This window comes from Cydia fagiglandana, chromosome 6, assembly GCF_963556715.1.
Source record: "Cydia fagiglandana chromosome 6, ilCydFagi1.1, whole genome shotgun sequence".
In the NCBI taxonomy this organism is placed as follows: Eukaryota; Metazoa; Arthropoda; class Insecta; order Lepidoptera; family Tortricidae; genus Cydia; species Cydia fagiglandana.
The window spans coordinates 14908805-14928581 of record NC_085937.1 but is presented as its reverse complement, the minus strand read 5'-3'; the positions used below and the strand labels follow the sequence as shown (position 1 = coordinate 14928581).

Sequence of the window (19777 nt, the reverse complement as noted above, 5' to 3'; positions counted from 1 at the left end):
TCTTGGTGTTGAATGTGTTAATGTATGGGCTCCCAACTCAACTATAATATTCATTTCGGTACAGTTTACTCATCTATAATGAAATTGACCAATTACAGCTCGCCGCGATGAAGAGGACGAAACAAAACCATAGCTCAAATAAATTATTTATTTTAGGTTGTATAGTATAAACAATTGGTTCATAAGTCAGAAACGCGCTTGTGACACACTTAATATAGCAACATCCATATACTACGAAAACTAGTGTTGCTATTTAGTCTCCATTGGCTACGGTGGCCAAAATCGAGAAAACAACTGTCTAAAAATTGAATTAGCGCGGAGCAAGTACCAGGGCCTCATGAGTTACGAGAAGGTGTCGTTGACCAACGTGGCGGCCGGGGTGCGTACCAGTATGAAGGTATCGCGGCTGCTCGCGTATCTTAGCTGTATACTTTTGGTTTGGTTTGTTTGTATGATTCTACTAGTTTAAAGTATTATTTTTGTTGATTTGTAGAAAAAGTATTGTATACAATAGTGATATAATCAAGCTTTTCATTCTCGAGCCTGACTTAGGCAACTCAGCAACTGAAAAACTCTATTATATCACGATTGTATAAAATACTATTTTTGGGCAGTCATTTATTGACCAGTTGAGTCGCTTAACTTCAAACTCGGGTAAATCCATCTGTCAGATTATGCGATTTTGGTATTAAGAAAACGTAATAGGGTAGATATTTGCTGAGAGGGTCCAATGGATTTACCCGAGTTTGAAGTATGCGACACAGTTAGCGTATTCAATAAAACAATAGGAATAAAATTCATTATTAATTTATTGCTTATACAAAATCTTAAATTTGGTGTTTCTTTTCTATATCTCCATAAAACAACAATAAAAGTTATTAGTCTATGAAGAATATAATAATCATGATTGTGATGGAAATTATTTAAAATGTGCCATGAACATATCTCTATGTGCATTATAAACCAGATAATGCACACGAAAAAGTACCATTCACCTTGTAATATTAAAATATCATGCAACTATAGCTTAAATATTAAAGATCAATGCTTTATTTACAAATATCAGTTAAACATTTAACAAGTAAACAAGTCGTACCAAAAAAGTTGGTAAACGATAATGAATAAATAATTCCCACGTAAGGATTAACAACAACGGTAACATTAAAGCTAGGTGCAATAAATTATGTGTTAAAACGTCTCCTCCTCATCACAGTTCTCCGTCGCGTGCCCGAACACTGTAACAAACAAACATGTTATAAATGTTTCATATCTAGTTGTCTGGTTGAGTAGGAATTATAGACGCCTTGAAATTTCAGTGATAAAATTAGGACCAGTTGCACCGATCACACTTGATGGACTGATCAACATCGCTCTAGAGTGAACTATGAAACATTCCAATAGGATACAATTTAGCGAACATTATAACAGTGATAGATTGTTTAGTGTTTAGTGCACCAACTCTAAATATAATAATTGAAGGGATATTTACAAAAACAACATAATTGCTTAGAGCGGTTGACACTTTTTTAAGAACATTGTCAATCGTTTGGTGTCAACCAGTGTAGTGAGTTATTTTGTTTTTGTAAACATCCCTTCAATTATATTTTAACTTGCTATGTCTGTATGTTCGGGTCAAATCTTGCAAGCTAAATTAGACCCACTTCGGATTATTCGCTTGATTTACATAAATACATATAATATGTATTTTCTGAATTGGATGACAACGCAATATTATGGCACCATCGAACTGATCTGATCATGAAAACAGGACCTCCAGTGGCCACGTGGCCTGGAACTGTGTGATAAAACAACGCAACTGATTGTGTTTGAGTTTGTTAGCATTGTCTCGATGAGTAATTAGTAGAAGAAAGAAAAGTACGGTCAGCCATAAAAGAGTACATAAAAAATGAAATAATTGTCAAAAAACGTGCGCATCGAATACGTCGCAGATGTAGTAGGACCTAGTAGGACTAGTAGTTACCTTCACAGATATCGCAGTAGGGCCGGGGTGGTGGCGGCGGTTTCTTGCCGGCGGCGGGCGGCGGGGCGTCGGGCGGCGTGCCGGCGGCCTGGCGCGGGCAGTCCTCGGTGTCGTGCGCGTCGAACACGTCGCAGATGTAGTAGGACCTAGTAGGACTAGTAGTTACCTTCACAGATGTCGCAGTAGGGCCGGGGTGGTGGCGGCGGTTTCTTGCCGGCGGCGGGCGGCGGGGCGTCGGGCGGCGTGCCGGCGGCCTGGCGCGGGCAGTCCTCGGTGTCGTGCGCGTCGAACACGTCGCAGATGTAGTAGGACCTAGTAGGACTAGTAGTTACCTTCACAGATGTCGCAGTAGGGCCGGGGTGGTGGCGGCGGTTTCTTGCCGGCGGCGGGCGGCGGGGCGTCGGGCGGCGTGCCGGCGGCCTGGCGCGGGCAGTCCTCGGTGTCGTGCGCGTCGAACACGTCGCAGATGTAGTAGGACCTAGTAGGACTAGTAGTTACCTTCACAGATGTCGCAGTAGGGCCGGGGTGGTGGCGGCGGTTTCTTGCCGGCGGCGGGCGGCGGGGCGTCGGGCGGCGTGCCGGCGGCCTGGCGCGGGCAGTCCTCGGTGTCGTGCGCGTCGAACACGTCGCAGATGTAGTAGGACCTAGTAGGACTAGTAGTTACCTTCACAGATGTCGCAGTAGGGCCGGGGTGGTGGCGGCGGTTTCTTGCCGGCGGCGGGCGGCGGGGCGTCGGGCGGCGTGCCGGCGGCCTGGCGCGGGCAGTCCTCGGTGTCGTGCGCGTCGAACACGTCGCAGATGTAGTAGGACCTAGTAGGACTAGTAGTTACCTTCACAGATATCGCAGTAGGGCCGGGGTGGTGGCGGCGGTTTCTTGCCGGCGGCGGGCGGCGGGGCGTCGGGCGGCGTGCCGGCGGCCTGGCGCGGGCTGTCCTCGGTGTCGTGCGCGTCGAACACGTCGCAGATGTAGTAGGACCTAGTAGGACTAGTAGTTACCTTCACAGATGTCGCAGTAGGGCCGGGGTGGTGGCGGCGGTTTCTTGCCGGCGGCGGGCGGCGGGGCGTCGGGCGGCGTGCCGGCGGCCTGGCGCGGGTAGTCCTCGGTGTCGTGCGCGTCGAACACGTCGCAGATGTAGTAGGACCTAGTAGGACTAGTAGTTACCTTCACAGATGTCGCAGTAGGGCCGGGGTGGTGGCGGCGGTTTCTTGCCGGCGGCGGGCGGCGGGGCGTCGGGCGGCGTGCCGGCGGCCTGGCGCGGGCAGTCCTCGGTGTCGTGCGCGTCGAACACGTCGCAGATGTAGTAGGACCTAGTGGGACTAGTAGTTACCTTCACAGATGTCGCAGTAGGGCCGGGGTGGTGGCGGCGGTTTCTTGCCGGCGGCGGGCGGCGGGGCGGCGTGCCGGCGGCCTGGCGCGGGCAGTCCTCGGTGTCGTGCGCGTCGAACACGTCGCAGATGTAGTAGGACCTAGTAGGACTAGTAGTTACCTTCACAGATGTCGCAGTAGGGCCGGGGTGGTGGCGGCGGTTTCTTGCCGGCGGCGGGCGGCGGGGCGTCGGGCGGCGTGCCGGCGGCCTGGCGCGGGCAGTCCTCGGTGTCGTGCGCGTCGAACACGTCGCAGATGTAGTAGGACCTAGTAGGACTAGTAGTTACCTTCACAGATGTCGCAGTAGGGCCGGGGTGGTGGCGGCGGTTTCTTGCCGGCGGCGGGCGGCGGGGCGTCGGGCGGCGTGCCGGCGGCCTGGCGCGGGCAGTCCTCGGTGTCGTGCGCGTCGAACACGTCGCAGATGTAGTAGGACCTAGTAGGACTAGTAGTTACCTTAACAGATGTCGCAGTAGGGCCGGGGTGGTGGCGGCGGTTTCTTGCCGGCGGCGGGCGGCGGGGCGTCGGGCGGCGTGCCGGCGGCCTGGCGCGGGCAGTCCTCGGTGTCGTGCGCGTCGAACACGTCGCAGATGTAGTAGGACCTAGTAGGACTAGTAGTTACCTTCACAGATGTCGCAGTAGGGCCGGGGTGGTGGCGGCGGTTTCTTGCCGGCGGCGGGCGGCGGGGCGTCGGGCGGCGTGCCGGCGGCCTGGCGCGGGCAGTCCTCGGTGTCGTGCGCGTCGAACACGTCGCAGATGTAGTAGGACCTAGTAGGACTAGTAGTTACCTTCACAGATGTCGCAGTAGGGCCGGGGTGGTGGCGGCGGTTTCTTGCCGGCGGCGGGCGGCGGGGCGTCGGGCGGCGTGCCGGCGGCCTGGCGCGGGCTGTCCTCGGTGTCGTGCGCGTCGAACACGTCGCAGATGTAGTAGGACCTAGCAGGACTAGTAGTTACCTTCACAGATATCGCAGTAGGGCCGGGGTGGTGGCGGCGGTTTCTTGCCGGCGGCGGGCGGCGGGGCGTCGGGCGGCGTGCCGGCGGCCTGGCGCGGGCAGTCCTCGGTGTCGTGCGCGTCGAACACGTCGCAGATGTAGTAGGACCTAGTAGTTACCTTCACAGATATCGCAGTAGGGCCGGGGTGGTGGCGGCGGTTTCTTGCCGGCGGCGGGCGGCGGGGCGTCGGGCGGCGTGCCGGCGGCCTGGCGCGGGCAGTCCTCGGTGTCGTGCGCGTCGAACACGTCGCAGATGTAGTAGGACCTAGTAGGACTAGTAGTTACCTTCACAGATATCGCAGTAGGGCCGGGGTGGTGGCGGCGGTTTCTTGCCGGCGGCGGGCGGCGGGGCGTCGGGCGGCGTGCCGGCGGCCTGGCGCGGGCAGTCCTCGGTGTCGTGCGCGTCGAACACGTCGCAGATGTAGTAGGACCTAGTAGGACTAGTAGTTACCTTCACAGATATCGCAGTAGGGCCGGGGTGGTGGCGGCGGTTTCTTGCCGGCGGCGGGCGGCGGGGCGTCGGGCGGCGTGCCGGCGGCCTGGCGCGGGCAGTCCTCGGTGTCGTGCGCGTCGAACACGTCGCAGATGTAGTAGGACCTAGTAGGACTAGTAGTTACCTTCACAGATATCGCAGTAGGGCCGGGGTGGTGGCGGCGGTTTCTTGCCGGCGGCGGGCGGCGGGGCGTCGGGCGGCGTGCCGGCGGCCTGGCGCGGGCAGTCCTCGGTGTCGTGCGCGTCGAACACGTCGCAGATGTAGTAGGACCTAGTAGGACTAGTAGTTACCTTCACAGATATCGCAGTAGGGCCGGGGTGGTGGCGGCGGTTTCTTGCCGGCGGCGGGCGGCGGGGCGTCGGGCGGCGTGCCGGCGGCCTGGCGCGGGCAGTCCTCGGTGTCGTGCGCGTCGAACACGTCGCAGATGTAGTAGGACCTAGTAGGACTAGTAGTTACCTTCACAGATATCGCAGTAGGGCCGGGGTGGTGGCGGCGGTTTCTTGCCGGCGGCGGGCGGCGGGGCGTCGGGCGGCGTGCCGGCGGCCTGGCGCGGGCAGTCCTCGGTGTCGTGCGCGTCGAACACGTCGCAGATGTAGTAGGACCTAGTAGGACTAGTAGTTACCTTCACAGATATCGCAGTAGGGCCGGGGTGGTGGCGGCGGTTTCTTGCCGGCGGCGGGCGGCGGGGCGTCGGGCGGCGTGCCGGCGGCCTGGCGCGGGCAGTCCTCGGTGTCGTGCGCGTCGAACACGTCGCAGATGTAGTAGGACCTAGTAGGACTAGTAGTTACCTTCACAGATGTCGCAGTAGGGCCGGGGTGGTGGCGGCGGTTTCTTGCCGGCGGCGGGCGGCGGGGCGTCGGGCGGCGTGCCGGCGGCCTGGCGCGGGCAGTCCTCGGTGTCGTGCGCGTCGAACACGTCGCAGATGTAGTAGGACCTAGTAGGACTAGTAGTTACCTTCACAGATGTCGCAGTAGGGCCGGGGTGGTGGCGGCGGTTTCTTGCCGGCGGCGGGCGGCGGGGCGTCGGGCGGCGTGCCGGCGGCCTGGCGCGGGCAGTCCTCGGTGTCGTGCGCGTCGAACACGTCGCAGATGTAGTAGGACCTAGTAGGACTAGTAGTTACCTTCACAGATGTCGCAGTAGGGCCGGGGTGGTGGCGGCGGTTTCTTGCCGGCGGCGGGCGGCGGGGCGTCGGGCGGCGTGCCGGCGGCCTGGCGCGGGCAGTCCTCGGTGTCGTGCGCGTCGAACACGTCGCAGATGTAGTAGGACCTAGTAGGACTAGTAGTTACCTTCACAGATGTCGCAGTAGGGCCGGGGTGGTGGCGGCGGTTTCTTGCCGGCGGCGGGCGGCGGGGCGTCGGGCGGCGTGCCGGCGGCCTGGCGCGGGCAGTCCTCGGTGTCGTGCGCGTCGAACACGTCGCAGATGTAGTAGGACCTAGTAGGACTAGTAGTTACCTTCACAGATGTCGCAGTAGGGCCGGGGTGGTGGCGGCGGTTTCTTGCCGGCGGCGGGCGGCGGGGCGTCGGGCGGCGTGCCGGCGGCCTGGCGCGGGCAGTCCTCGGTGTCGTGCGCGTCGAACACGTCGCAGATGTAGTAGGACCTAGTAGGACTAGTAGTTACCTTCACAGATGTCGCAGTAGGGCCGGGGTGGTGGCGGCGGTTTCTTGCCGGCGGCGGGCGGCGGGGCGTCGGGCGGCGTGCCGGCGGCCTGGCGCGGGCAGTCCTCGGTGTCGTGCGCGTCGAACACGTCGCAGATGTAGTAGGACCTAGTAGGACTAGTAGTTACCTTCACAGATGTCGCAGTAGGGCCGGGGTGGTGGCGGCGGTTTCTTGCCGGCGGCGGGCGGCGGGGCGTCGGGCGGCGTGCCGGCGGCCTGGCGCGGGCAGTCCTCGGTGTCGTGCGCGTCGAACACGTCGCAGATGTCGCACCACAGCCGCGGCGCTACTGCGCGCGGCTTGCGACCGTTGCTGTAACATACAATATAACAAATTACTATCTTGAAGTAAATCAGTGCGCAACGCCAAGAGAGCAAGCACTATCATGTTCTAGAGTTGTTGGGAGAAGACAAATTTTAAAAAACATTTTTTAAATCCATTACATCTTAAAGTGGAAAACACTCTTTTAGCCGTCAACGTATAAAATGGGTTTTAATTTTTATATAGCCTATGTTGTGTCCCACTGCTGGTGTTATTTTAACTTCATAATCATATTTTTTTTTTATACACTTTGTAAGAATTCATACGAGATACCACAACGGCAGACAGGATTAACTTTTCTGTATGTGCCTAAAACGGTGCATTTCTGTCCAACAATGGTACTAAAGAAGAATGAAGTCACAGTAAGTACTCACAAGACGGGCTCGTCGGGTGCTCCGCCCTCGAGCGCCTGCACCCGCGCCAGCAGCATCTCGTTCTTGCGCTGCATGTCCACGATCACCGAGTTCAGGAACGACACCTGGCCCTCCATTTCAGCCTGCTGTTCCACGCTGTTGGAACACATTTAAGGTTAAAAAGTTTGGTCATCAAACAATACCACAGGGCGGACACGCCATACATCAAAAATCATTTGCGTTTATATGTGTACGCGGCACGTTTGTACACGCGGCTAAGTCGCTTTACGTAGAGGACGCCAGAAGTCCGCCAGATTCATGTCGCGGCCAGTCGCGGGGCGAGGTAATGTGAGTCGAGGCGGGGCGGTGCGTGGCCGTTCTGTATGATAATACTTACTACATATTACGTATTCTGTGACAATACTTTAGAAGGTAAATGTGGTATAGATCGTGTATCGGGTAAGACCGTCTACAAGCTCTTTCAACGCTTGTAACTTTTGCTTTTGTACACAAACTCCACTTTCAGAAGGTCGGAAAAACAGAAGAATCTTCCTTTCTGACTGTCTTAGCTAAGTACGGTATACAAATACCTTTTTGTGTTATGGCGACCTTACATTACATATTGGAAATTGGACAGACTTAATCGCTTTTTTTACAATGGATGTGAAAATGCTTCGTTAAATAACTCCGACGCATTAGTTTCGAGTTAAAAAACGCATTTAACTGATTTGCAAGACCGAAGTGATCCCATAAGTGTTCCGTAAACAAAGTTTTGTACGGAACACTAAAAATTGAAAAATGTATAGGTTACAAACGAAATAAAATGCGTTTGTCCGGGATAACTCATGGAATGCCTTAGAAAGACTCGCAGTTAGAACTAGCATCCTAGAGTGCTTACTTTTGTGCAGGGACGTCGCCGGCTCCGTGCAGCCCTACAGCGTTGTTATCGTTCTTGTCTCGAATGTCCTTTTTCGACGCCATGTCTTTCATCATTAGTACCTTCTCTCTCTCCGCGATTTCAGCTTTGGCTTTAAGATTCTGAAATGTAATATACCATTAATTACATGGTTTCTTCTGTGAATGATAAATTATTTAATTAAATAATAATTTTGCGAGTACCTTTACATCTTCTTGGAGTTTTGTAATGAGCTCTTGCTTTTGTTTCAACTCTATCTTTCTTTGTTCCACCTCATTCTTCAACGCGTTGATAGTGGTCTCGTTCTTCGATAAGGCTTCAGAGGTACTTTTCCTAATAGCTTGCAACTCTAATGTCAATTTCTCTAAATTATCATCCTTCTCCACACTAGCACTCTGCTGAACTGTCACTAACTCTAACTTATTGTTTAGTTCTACTATATTCTTCTCGGCGTCACTTAGTTTTTGTTGCAATGCATATTGCTTTTCCATCTCAACTTTAACTTTCTCTTTGGATTCCTTCAATTCTTTGTCATACATTTCTACTTGAGCTTTTAGGTCGTGTTTTGCACGTTTGGCTTCCTTCTTGTATTCCTCGTACTGTTTTTGCAGTTGTTTATTCAAATCTTCATAATTCGTCTTTTGACCTTCATTTATACTTGTTAGTTGCTTAATATCACTTTCCGATTTGGCAATTATTTGTTGCAATTCAGTCACCCTTTCTTTGGCTTGTTGTAACTCTTCTAATTGTTTATCTTGTTCTTCTACACGATTTTGTAAAGGCTTAACGGTATTTTTTAGAGATTCTGTTTCTACTTTATATTTTTCATTTAATTCTTCATTTTGGTTTTTCAATTCAGCAATTGCTTTATTTAGGTTTTCATTTAGTAAATTCAATTCGTTTTCTTTTGCTGCACTGGTTTGGATTTCTTGACTCAGTCGAGAGATTTCGTCTTCTAAATGTTTAACCTTGGTGGAATTATTTTCACTCTTCTGACTTTCGTTTTGAATTACACTTTTTTGTTCTTCTAAGGCTTTGGTAAGGTTGGCGTTAGCTGTAATGTTTTCATTTAATTTCTGTAAAGTTTCTTCATGTTCTGTTTTTAATTTTTCTAACTGGGCTGATTCTTCTTGATATTTTGTTTCAATAGTGTTTTTGTCTTGGTTTAAAACAACCATTTCTTTTCGTAAGGATTCTAACTGGTTGAGTTGTTCCCTTAAAACGGATTCTTCGGCGGAAGAATTACTAGCAAGGGCTTCATATTGCTGCTTCAAAGTATAGTACTCTAGGGTACTTGCATTAAGTTTTTCTTCTAGCTGTTTTTTACTTTCTAAAGCACCGTTGAGTTCTTCGTTAATTTGTGCAATTTGGCGTTCTTTTTCAGTCACTATTTCTAGGTTAGACTTCAGATCTACATCTAGCATTTCCAATTTGCGTGAAAGTTCTTTAATGCTGTTTTCTTTTTCTTGTAGAGATTGCTTTAGCTGTTCGCCCTCACCCCTACTAGCTTTTAAATCGTCACTCACAGCACTTAATTGGGTATGAACTTGTTCTAATTCTTTCTCATATTGGCTTTTTTGATTACCCAGTTGCAAGTTCATGTCGTTGATAACCTTTTGTAATGAATCTTCATTCTTTCTAGCTTCTTCTAGTTTATTGTTCAACTCATTCTGGGCTTCAGTTAATTGGTCTACTTTTTCCATTAACGTGACTTGTGATGTAGCCCCGTCAGCTTTCAAAATTGCAATCTCTTCCTTATACTTCTCAATATCTACGTCTACCTTTTTGCACATGGTTTCGTATTCGTTGTTTAGCTCTTGTTCTCTAGTTTTCAGATTAACGATCTCTTGCTTTAAATTAGTATTTTCGTCCATCAATTGATCTGCCTTAGATTCCAATTCTTTCATATGATTAGACATCTCATTGGATTTATTTTCAAGTTCTTTAATTTTACTGTCTGCCAATTTCAGTTCTTCTATCCGTTCATCATTTGATTTTACTAATTGACCACGTTCTAACGAAAAATCTTCTTGAAGCTTAAATAGTTTCTGTTTTAATTCTTGTTCCATTCTACCGTGAATATTAGCTGCCTCACGCGCTTTATCTTTGAATTCTTCCAACGCCTTTTCTGAGTCTTTAAGATGTTGCGACAGTTTGTTAAATTGTTCATTAGAGTCAGTCGCCTGTCCAGTAAGATTCATATATTCGGTTTCGATTTTATCTTTAGATTTCTGCAAGTCTTCACACTTTTCCAAAGTACTGGCAAGGTGTCGTTTAAGTTCACCGATCTCTAATGTCAATGCAGATATTTTATCTTTTAACTCGTTATTGGCTTGAGTTAGTTCATTTATTTGTTGTTTAAGACGTTCGTTCTCTTCTTTTGCTGTCTTCAGTTCATAAGCGTTGTGCGTAAATTGCGAGTTAAGAGTATCGAGCTCCACTTTGTTCTGATCTAAAGTTTGCTTATGATTCTCTATTTCTTTCATAAGCTCTTCTATTTTTGAATTACGATTATCGATTTCTTTCTTATGTTCTTCTGCAATTTTGCTATGCTTGATATTAAAGTTTGCCGTAGCCTGTTCATAATCGTCTTTTAATTTTATAATTTCCTTGTCTCTTTCGTGGATGTTTTGTTTGTATTCGTTTATAAGTTGTTCAGTAGAACTGGACGAGTCACTTGATTCGTGAAGTAATTTTTCATATTCTCTAGTTTTGGCGGCTAAACTTTGCTGCAATTCTGCAATATCTGATTTGCTCTTTTCATTTTGTTGTGTGATTTCGTTTAATAGGCTTTCATACTCATTGACTTTTGCTGCGTGCTCTTCCCGGACTTTAGCGATCTCTTCTTGCAAGACTTTACAGCTCGAATCTTGTTTTGTCTTCGCTTCTCCTAATTGTTCCAAATCTAATATTTTTGAGCTGAGTTCCATTTTGAGCTTAGTTATTTCCTTGTTCAGGTTCAGTTCGTGCTCTTTACTTGCCCCGATAACTGAAAAATACAAGACAGTTAAATTAAATACAGAAAACAGTGTCAATACGGTTGACTACAGAGACTTTTATAAAGTGGAGGAACTCTTATAAAAACTGTTCGTTTGTAAGAATTAACTAACAATGCAAGTATTCTCACTCAGACTGTTACTATGTACCTAATTCTATGTAGTTATATCGTGTCTGGATTGACTACAGAAAAGATAGAACATTATTAACTTAATCGTATCAGATCGAGGGGTTTACTAGAAATAAAGGAAAAGGGGGTTGGAAAACTACCTTTATTCAACTCATGCGTCTTATCATCGACTGAAGCCTGGAGTTGCGCTAGCTTCGCATTCAAGTCAATGACAGTCTGACTGTTCTCCTTATTAAGCCTTTCCAAGTTCTGTTTCTCCGATTCCAGTTTGGACTCGGCCAGTTGCAGTTTAGCGGTGAGGACGGATATTTGAGTGTCGAACTCTGTTTGTGCGATGGAGATTTTAGACTTGGCCTCGGCCAAGGCCTTTTCAGCCTCGGCCTTGACTTTGGAGAGCTCCTCCGACATGCTCTTGCCGATGGAGTCCTTCTCGCTGTCTTTTTCTTTGAGCAGGGCATAAGCTTCGTCCAGGAGTTTTTGAAGCTCGGAAGACAATGCTGTGGATGAAAAACCAATTAACATATGGAAAAAAATATATTGACAGTAAACGGGTAGTGCATTCATTAAATAGCCGTCTAACATTGCGGAATTAACTCATCGATATAGGGTCTGTGCGGAAAGAGAAGAGTCGTAGAATATATGGGCTCCCCTACATTTCACAACTCTTCTGTTTCCGCACAGATTCTACCTACACTCACACAGGGCTTACAAGTCGAGACTCATTAGGATTAGCGACCAGCAATCTAAGCTTAAAATGAGCAGCACTCACTGTGGGCAGCGGCGAGCTCCTCGCGGTGCTGGTCGGCGAGCGCGGCCAGCTCGGCGGCGCGCTGCTGGTCGCCGGCGCGCAGAGTGGCCGCGGCCGCGTCCGCGCGCGCAGCTTGCAGCGCCACCTCTGCTTCCAGCTCGCGGATTCGCTGGTCGCGGGCGAATTTCTCGGCCTGCAAATATTATCATTTTATATTATTTACTATTAGTTGCTGTTAGCCATTATTAAGAATGGGAGAGGATCGGCTGGATTGGGCTGCCAAGAGGGCGTAACTAGGAAGACCGACTGGTGGCCGCCCGGTAGATCGGCCCAGATACCGCTGGGGAGACAGTGTGGAAGCGGATCTGCGTCAGCTTCAAGCCGATAATTGGTAGGAAACGGCGCAGGATCGGGAAAAGTGGAGTGCTCTCGTCCACGACCACAATATAAAAATCTTCTCAATCAGCCACGATGTATGACCAGCATTTATAAAAAAAATGCTTTTAATATGAGTATTGTGATCTTTAACAAGTTGCCTATTCAAATAAAAGCTCTCGAAGGCAATGAGTTTAAGCAAACTTTAAGAAATTGGCTTCTTGATCGGTGTTTCTATAGTATACAAGAATTTTTAAATAATGTAGAGTAAGTAACGATCTGTGTAAATTTGTAAATAAATGTTATCTGTAATTGATTTGGTTATGGTTAAAACTATATAAATGGCTGTAGGTAATTATAAATTTGATAATTTTAATAAAATGTTAAAGTTTTATAGTTTTCAAATGTGTCTACATATTTTTTAAGATGCCTTTATGGATTTTCATGCTGTTTGTACACAGCTGAAAAGGTGAAACAATACTGTATAACAATAAGACCTATAATTACCCTTTTTTGCAAATAAATTATTTGTTTGTTTGTTTGTTTGTTCGGAGGCTAAGACCCTGTTTGGGTCGTTGAGCCATATTAGTTAGTTAGTTAGCCATTGCCCACGACTTCGCCTGTGTATAAGTCGTTGAACTGCTTCTACCTCTCCCCCTAGTTGTCTCATACTAAATTCCAAAGCAGTTTTGTCTTAAGAGTTGCGACTAACACACACATACATATGTGAATTTTAAACAAAAAAATAATAAATATAAAATCTTCATACCTCCATTGCATCTTTGTATTTCTGAAACAAATAGACAACGGTTAAAATAAAGTACCAGGACAACAGTGAACAATCGCACTCAAATGGCCTACGACTAGGTAATTTCTATCTTGTAATCTCACGAATTTCTATTATCGTAGTACTACCTAGAATTAGTTATAGTTACATTGTAGTCCTCCTTGTTGATGTTTTCCTCTTCGTGTTTGAAGAGCAGATCCTCCACCTTCTGTCTCTCGTCTTCTAGCTGCTGCGTCAGACGGTCCAACTCGGCTTTCAGCTTGCCGTTCTCAGTGCTTGTCTGGAACAGCAAAATGCACGATAAGCTTTAGGCAACGATGCTAAGACTTGTATGTTCTGCAATCTGAAACTTGAAGGCACAGGTATCTACTATACCACCACCTAACCTAATGACAATGTTGGTAAAATCGGCGTTAGGGAATCTTTTTACGTTACGGACTACCTCAAGCCTCAGTTGTAGGAAAAGGGCTGATATTATATATACTTACCTATTCTAGGATCACTAACGGACCATTTACTTGGGTAGGTAACTATTGGTCGTTCCTGAACATATGCGATTAAACCATAGAGTAAAGAAAGAGTAGTAACTCCATAGGGGCTGTCCATAAATTACGTCATCGATTTTTTTGAACCCCGCTCCCCCTAAAATCATCAAAAAATCATGCTTCGAATGACCCCGTTTCCTCCTACGTCATGCTACCATCATCCGATGTCCAGACCACCCCCCCCCCTAATTTGAAATGACGTAATTTATGGAGAGCCCCATAGATCCGTTTTCTTACCAAAACGCGAGTTATTCCGTAGTCGACATCTAGCGTTAAGTAGTGGAATTTTATATTACTCTATGGATTAAACCAGCGGTCGGCAACCTTTTAGGAGCCAAGGGCCAAATAGTAGTTACCGAAGTTGACGCGGGCCGCACTTTGTTAATATTTATGAATCTATCAGACAATGTAATTTGTTAATATTAGGTACCTACATAAAAAATAGCCAGGGAGGCTCGTGGGCCGCTTGTTGCCGACCGCTGCATTAAACGATTAAGTTGGCTGTTGTCGACAATCTCATACAATATTTCGCCCAAACTCAGCCGGGAAACTTATTTGCGAGTAAATGCGCCTTTAAGCTATGTCTCTACCTGTGCGGATTCCTTCTTCAGCTGCTCGAGGGCGGTCTCAGCGCGGTTGGCCTGCAGAGACACCTTGGCCACCTCCGTCCGCTCTAGCTCCCGTTCTCGCATCAGTCGCTCTAAGTGATGTTGTTTTTCGCGAAGCATCTCCTGTTATGAGTAGTTAAATATGATAAGAAAAACCGCAACTGAAAAAAAAAAGCTTTAGGTCGTTTTTTCTACATTCGCCAATGGAGATCAATTTTATTTACGTAGGTACCTTAATTTTATTTTATAGGCATTGCATGAGCATTAAATACTATTAATGTCGCTCACATAGAAATTAAGAGAGATATACCTACTTAAATGACGCAGTGACCATCATCATAAACACCTATAACAAATTTCACACATCGGAATACTTAATAAGTACAACATTTATAAATACAGCCATTTTTACATCACATCTTATGCAAAGAAAAAAAAACTTTAATTAATTTCGCGGCGTAAATCGTGAGTACGGGTCGTAAGGGTCACAGCGACTCATTTATCTCATATTCATGTTTTCGTATTTCTAAAAGGTTCCATGAGTGTTATCATTTTATCCGTATTCACGATTTAAGCCGATCATTATCCTTCCCCAAACAGGATATTCTTCGTTCGGCAGTTCTTGATTGTTATTTTCCTCCCGATGACGCACCTGGTGACCGCAAAACAAATTGGTCCTTCACACACTTTCCTGACTGCATCTGTTAAATAAACCATCGAAGACACACTTTGTATAATTAAATGTAAAATAATTAGCATGCGGTTGAAACCGATACGAGTTTGTCCGGACACTCGACAATTGAAGTCGTCGACATCCGACGCAAATTACAAAATGTTTATAGGTACTTAATCCCTAAGAAAAATATACAGCATATAGTATCTATCTGGCTAAAAAATACCTATATTTGTACGCCACTCTCGGTAAAGCATGATGACTTGACTGGTGAGGTATGGTAGCTACCAACACCAACCTGTGTTTCACAAATAGTTAATCTATAAGTAGGGGAAGGTCGCGTAAAGCGAACACCCCAGGCAAAGCGAATTAGGGCACCCAATCCTAAACTATTCGACTTTGTCACAGCACGCGCCTATATGATGTTCAGGATCCTTCGCTCTATTAGCGGCAAGCGTCACAGGGAGCAGTCGCTGCGACATTTCATTTTTGAGATTCATACTGAATTCGGGTAAATTATGGGTAAATGCGTTACGTCAGCGAGTAAGATAATCCTGTCACTGTAGAGCCATTATATTTTAGCTTTTAAGCTTTACCTTACCTGATTATAGAAGCATTACCTTACCTGATGAAGTTTTACGTAATGAATTGGTTTACATGATTTATAATATTAAAGTACCGTTTGTTAGATGTTATCTAAGCAATAAATAGATAATTTGTCCCATTTGAACAGCTTTAGATAACGTTGATAGGATAATGGACCGTTAAAAGCGATACCGAATGAGTCGTAAAAGCTATTTAATATACAAAGCTTTGGTGTTGCTTGCACGTATTTGTAAGGTTCATTGAGAATCATAAGCGGAGTTTAGAGTGAACTCTTTTTAATAAATTAAATTTGTATTATATATTATGTATTTGTTAGTATAGCGAGTAACCCCCCTTACTATCAGACGGCCTCTATACTTTTGCCACCGGCGTGGTATTCCAAGTCTCAGTGCATTACCCACTTTATGAATGGAATTCATTCACTAAAACCTACGGCAGTTTAGCAGCTGGGTGTACCCAATCGTGTAATATTACGTTCACCCCAGTGCGAAAACCAGTACCCGACATTCCGTCCCCTACCGGTGTCGGTATAGGTACGGATAGGGAGGCGGGGGTTATACCTTTTGATAGGAGTAGACTATATAGTTAGTGGAGTCTGGAGACGTTTGCGGATCAATAAGCCTGCACTTCGGCGGTGCGGCAGAGCTTGCCAACTTTAGAGCTTATCTCGCTCGAAATTCGCTACGTTATGTTACTTTATTTTTGATCTGGTTCTGTCTGTAGATCAAAAAAAGCTAAGCTAAGAAGCTTTACAGCATCAAACATACGTACCATATTTGAAGGTTCTGATAACGGTTAAATGAAATACGACCTTTTAATTTCTATTTTGAAAAGTAAGGTAGTCAAGCGAATCCGAAAACTTTTAGTACCTTTAAAGGGGCCCACTGATTAACAGGCCGTCGGACGGTATCGGCCTGTCAGTTAGAACAAAATTTTGACAGTTTCGAACAATTGACAGGCCGATACCGTCCGGCGGACTGTTAATCAGTGGGCCCCTTAAGAATCAACCTGCGAAATCAAAATGACGTATGTATATTCTGTATGATTTATAAAGAACGAATTAAATTATGAAAGCGGAAGGAATACCTAGCATACCTTTTCCCGGCTTAGCTAGAAGTATCTCAAGTTTACTAAACGATACTGGCAAACCACACCAGCAGGCATTCGCAATAAAATCCCAGGTTCAAACCGGTCAATGACTTCATATACTTTTCACACGTGCGCTCGTAAAATTCAGAATCTTGTACATATCTTATGTAGGTACTAAACCCTTGCTAATATTATGAATAGGAAAGTAACTCTTGTCTGTCTGTCACCTTTTCTCGTCTAATCCATTGAAAGGTTACGATGAAATACTAGACTCAGACCAAGCTAAGTTGGCAGCGATTTTGATAGCCCATATACGGTGCACGTGTTATTCTAAACTTCAAACTTCTATGAAATTATGACGTTTACTTAACACTTACACCGTTTGGGCTATCAAAATCGCTGCCAATCTAGCTTGGTCTGACTCTACCTATTATAGCTTCAGGTATTTACACTCACTGTGGAATGGAAAGGGGAATGCATAAGCACATAGACAGAATCTTAAGCGGGAGAAGCTGTGGGCTCAGCAAATGTTGTTATACCCTATGGTTTAGTAATAGAAAAATTTGCCAACCTATTATGGCTCGGTTAGGTTCTCATAAAACTTGACGGCAAGATCGCCAGTGCTCATATTCCTTTATGGCGGTAATATATTATTTAAGACTTCGTTACTGCTACGTTGGGTTCATAATGCATGTACAAAGTATCACGGTATGCTTTTGATAAGTTAGGTTCACGCAATCAATCATGATTTAGGCAATATTAATAGCTTTATTATTAACGCTCTTATTTTCCGTTCGTTACCGGCTCGGCAATTTTTACCAACTTATGGAGCATTCCACGAAATTGTCTACCGTTGTCCCGTACAAACACGAAGTTTCTGAAGATTTAAAGGTATAAGAGTTTCCTTTTCAATGACAAATGGTCAAAAATATGTACAGAAAAATAATCGCCTGCTTTAAATGCCGAGAAAAAAGTCGCAACACAGGAAATAAAATGCGTTTGTACGGGACAGCCCGTGGAATGCTCCTTATATATTTAGCAATTTTAGATTTTATTACATGAGTGAGTGTTATTTATTTAGACTTTATTGCACAAAAGAAAAACTGTGCAAAAAGTGTACAAAAGGCGAACTTAATGCCATGAGGCATTCTCTACCAGTCAACCTTAAGGCAAAGCAGAGAAGATTGTAGGTGGTGCATTAGAGAAAAAAAAGATTTTTTATTAGAACCTCGTACATAGTACCTACCTGCACTATCAAAATGAATATTATAGTTGAGTTGGGAGCCCATACATTAAATGCAGTTTGGTATACGAAATCTTAATTCAAGAATTCAAGTCGACGAGTAGAAAAAAGGATTTTTATACAAATTGCACCATTTTTAGTAGGAATTCCCTGCCTTTATAAGTAAGCGTAATAGGTACTCGTAAAGAAGCTAAGCAGTCTAAGCACACACGGGCTGGATTAAACGTAATAGGATTTTCAGGCTGACTGCCTCGTAAGTAGGGACGCTTGGTTCGAATTTCAATCGAAGTTTTAATACCTAGGTTATCCATTACAGTATTGCTAAGTGCAAAATCTTGTAGCTATTGATAATATGGTAATGTAAACATTCCAATTTATTATGGTAAGGATCTAAATATCTATTGTTAACGAGAAGTACAGACTAGAATTGTTTAGTTAGTCCATGTTTAATCGAGATTGTGAAGAGATTAGGTAACTGCGAAGTTTATGTAGTGGAATTCCATGAATGTTTTGAGATCGTTTGCTGTGTGCTTCGCTTGTGGGTAACGAGTATAAAAGTAATACTAAATAAAGTACTCAGAGTTATAGGATATGTATAACTATGATAATTAAGCACGAGATTTGTTCGGCATACAAACACTGCTCGTATCGTGCTTAAAAATTTGAAGGGGTCTCCCGTTTTCTTCGTGAAATGCAGGTAAACATCCTATGAAATAACTATAGATAAAATTTTGCCTTCATACCATACGCCTCTATATATTAGCACTTTAAAAACTATATCGAAAAAACAATAGTCTTATTGCCTTTACTGCGAACTTGTGAAGGTACTGCTCTCGACGGTTTTCAAAGCGATAGGAACAACTGCCCTGGCTTCAAGCCAGGATCGGCTCGTGATATCGTCCTGAATTCGCCACAACTTTTGCAGCTTTCAAAGAGAATTTCTGTTCGGCTTTTATTTTCGAAAAGTAAGGTAATTTATCGACGTCACTTAAGTTATTCAATGACACGCCGTCGAAGTTATACAAAGACCGCAAGAAATAATTCCAGAGAGTGTGTAAGCAGAAATGTATTTAATTTATACAGATTTAGAAGAACGCAAAGAAAAGTTTACCTAATTCCTAATTTAGAAATTACTTTAGAGGTGCTGTAATTTAGTCAGTACCTTTTTTTGCATTCCTCCATAAATTTGTCCATGACTTCCATGAGTAGTTTTACGTTTTTCTGTTGAGTGTGAAAGTTATTTAATTACATACTACAGAATCAATTAATGATGAAAATACTTAGGAAAACCACAGATTTATCCAAGAAATAGCTCCCATTTTTCTGTAATTTTTTTTAACAAACTTATACTTATTTCACTATGAGCAGGTATCGTGGTTAAACAGCAGTGTAGCTGAACGAAAAGCCATATAATAGTACCTACCTAAATTCTGTCAAGGGCGTAAACACTAAACAATGCGTGCGGAGGTCACCTTTGGCTAGACTGATACTATCGAACTGTTTCTATTAGTGGGTATACTGCGTACATTCCATGTTTAGCTTGGCCTATACCCAAACCCATTGAAATTAGCAACACATTTATAAAAAGCACAACAGAAAGACTTTATAGGAGAGAAACATTCAAAGGAAATTGTGTCTTGGATGGAGTTATAAACTCATTATTTGAAACCGTGTGTAGTATACACATTGATTAGCACTCTAATTAATTTTGATAAATGAGCAAAGTAATAAGCACATGTTCATTAAGAATTGTTGTAAAAATTATCCTGAAATAAGGTTAAATGATCCTGAAATCATTATAGGGGACTAATACTGATGTGCCGTCGGAATGTTTCCATTTACAGAATTTACAAAATTCCACATGGAAAAATCTTACAAAATCTATGGAAATCGAAATTTTCCA

At 45.4% G+C, this 19777-nt stretch overlaps 1 protein-coding gene and 1 long non-coding RNA gene across 2 annotated transcripts in view; both read right to left on the bottom strand.

The window, feature by feature from the left end:
• Positions 1-791: 791 nt before the first annotated feature.
• On the bottom strand, positions 792-2279 carry LOC134665290 (uncharacterized). Its single transcript, XR_010098353.1, has 2 exons — positions 2148-2279; positions 792-1235 (listed from the first exon to the last, which is right to left on the bottom strand). It is a non-coding gene; the product is annotated as an uncharacterized LOC134665290 (long non-coding RNA).
• A 23-nt stretch (positions 2280-2302) lies between these two features.
• The window catches only part of LOC134665475 (restin homolog), a 74288-nt gene continuing 56813 nt past the window's right edge, over positions 2303-19777 (bottom strand). Inside the window, exons 11-40 of the mRNA XM_063522450.1 lie at positions 14246-14386; positions 13259-13390; positions 13093-13113; positions 11970-12141; positions 11341-11697; positions 8277-11062; positions 8056-8195; positions 7179-7313; positions 6614-6795; positions 6139-6427; positions 5973-6095; positions 5807-5929; positions 5641-5763; positions 5475-5597; positions 5309-5431; positions 5143-5265; positions 4977-5099; positions 4811-4933; positions 4645-4767; positions 4479-4601; positions 4299-4444; positions 3990-4230; positions 3824-3946; positions 3658-3780; positions 3492-3614; positions 3167-3448; positions 2978-3123; positions 2669-2909; positions 2503-2625; positions 2303-2459 (exon numbers count right to left, since the gene is read on the bottom strand). Coding sequence (XP_063378520.1) covers positions 2303-2459; positions 2503-2625; positions 2669-2909; positions 2978-3123; positions 3167-3448; positions 3492-3614; positions 3658-3780; positions 3824-3946; positions 3990-4230; positions 4299-4444; positions 4479-4601; positions 4645-4767; positions 4811-4933; positions 4977-5099; positions 5143-5265; positions 5309-5431; positions 5475-5597; positions 5641-5763; positions 5807-5929; positions 5973-6095; positions 6139-6427; positions 6614-6795; positions 7179-7313; positions 8056-8195; positions 8277-11062; positions 11341-11697; positions 11970-12141; positions 13093-13113; positions 13259-13390; positions 14246-14386 — 7290 coding nt within the window. The remainder of the gene's footprint in view (positions 2460-2502; positions 2626-2668; positions 2910-2977; positions 3124-3166; positions 3449-3491; positions 3615-3657; positions 3781-3823; positions 3947-3989; positions 4231-4298; positions 4445-4478; positions 4602-4644; positions 4768-4810; positions 4934-4976; positions 5100-5142; positions 5266-5308; positions 5432-5474; positions 5598-5640; positions 5764-5806; positions 5930-5972; positions 6096-6138; positions 6428-6613; positions 6796-7178; positions 7314-8055; positions 8196-8276; positions 11063-11340; positions 11698-11969; positions 12142-13092; positions 13114-13258; positions 13391-14245; positions 14387-19777) is intronic.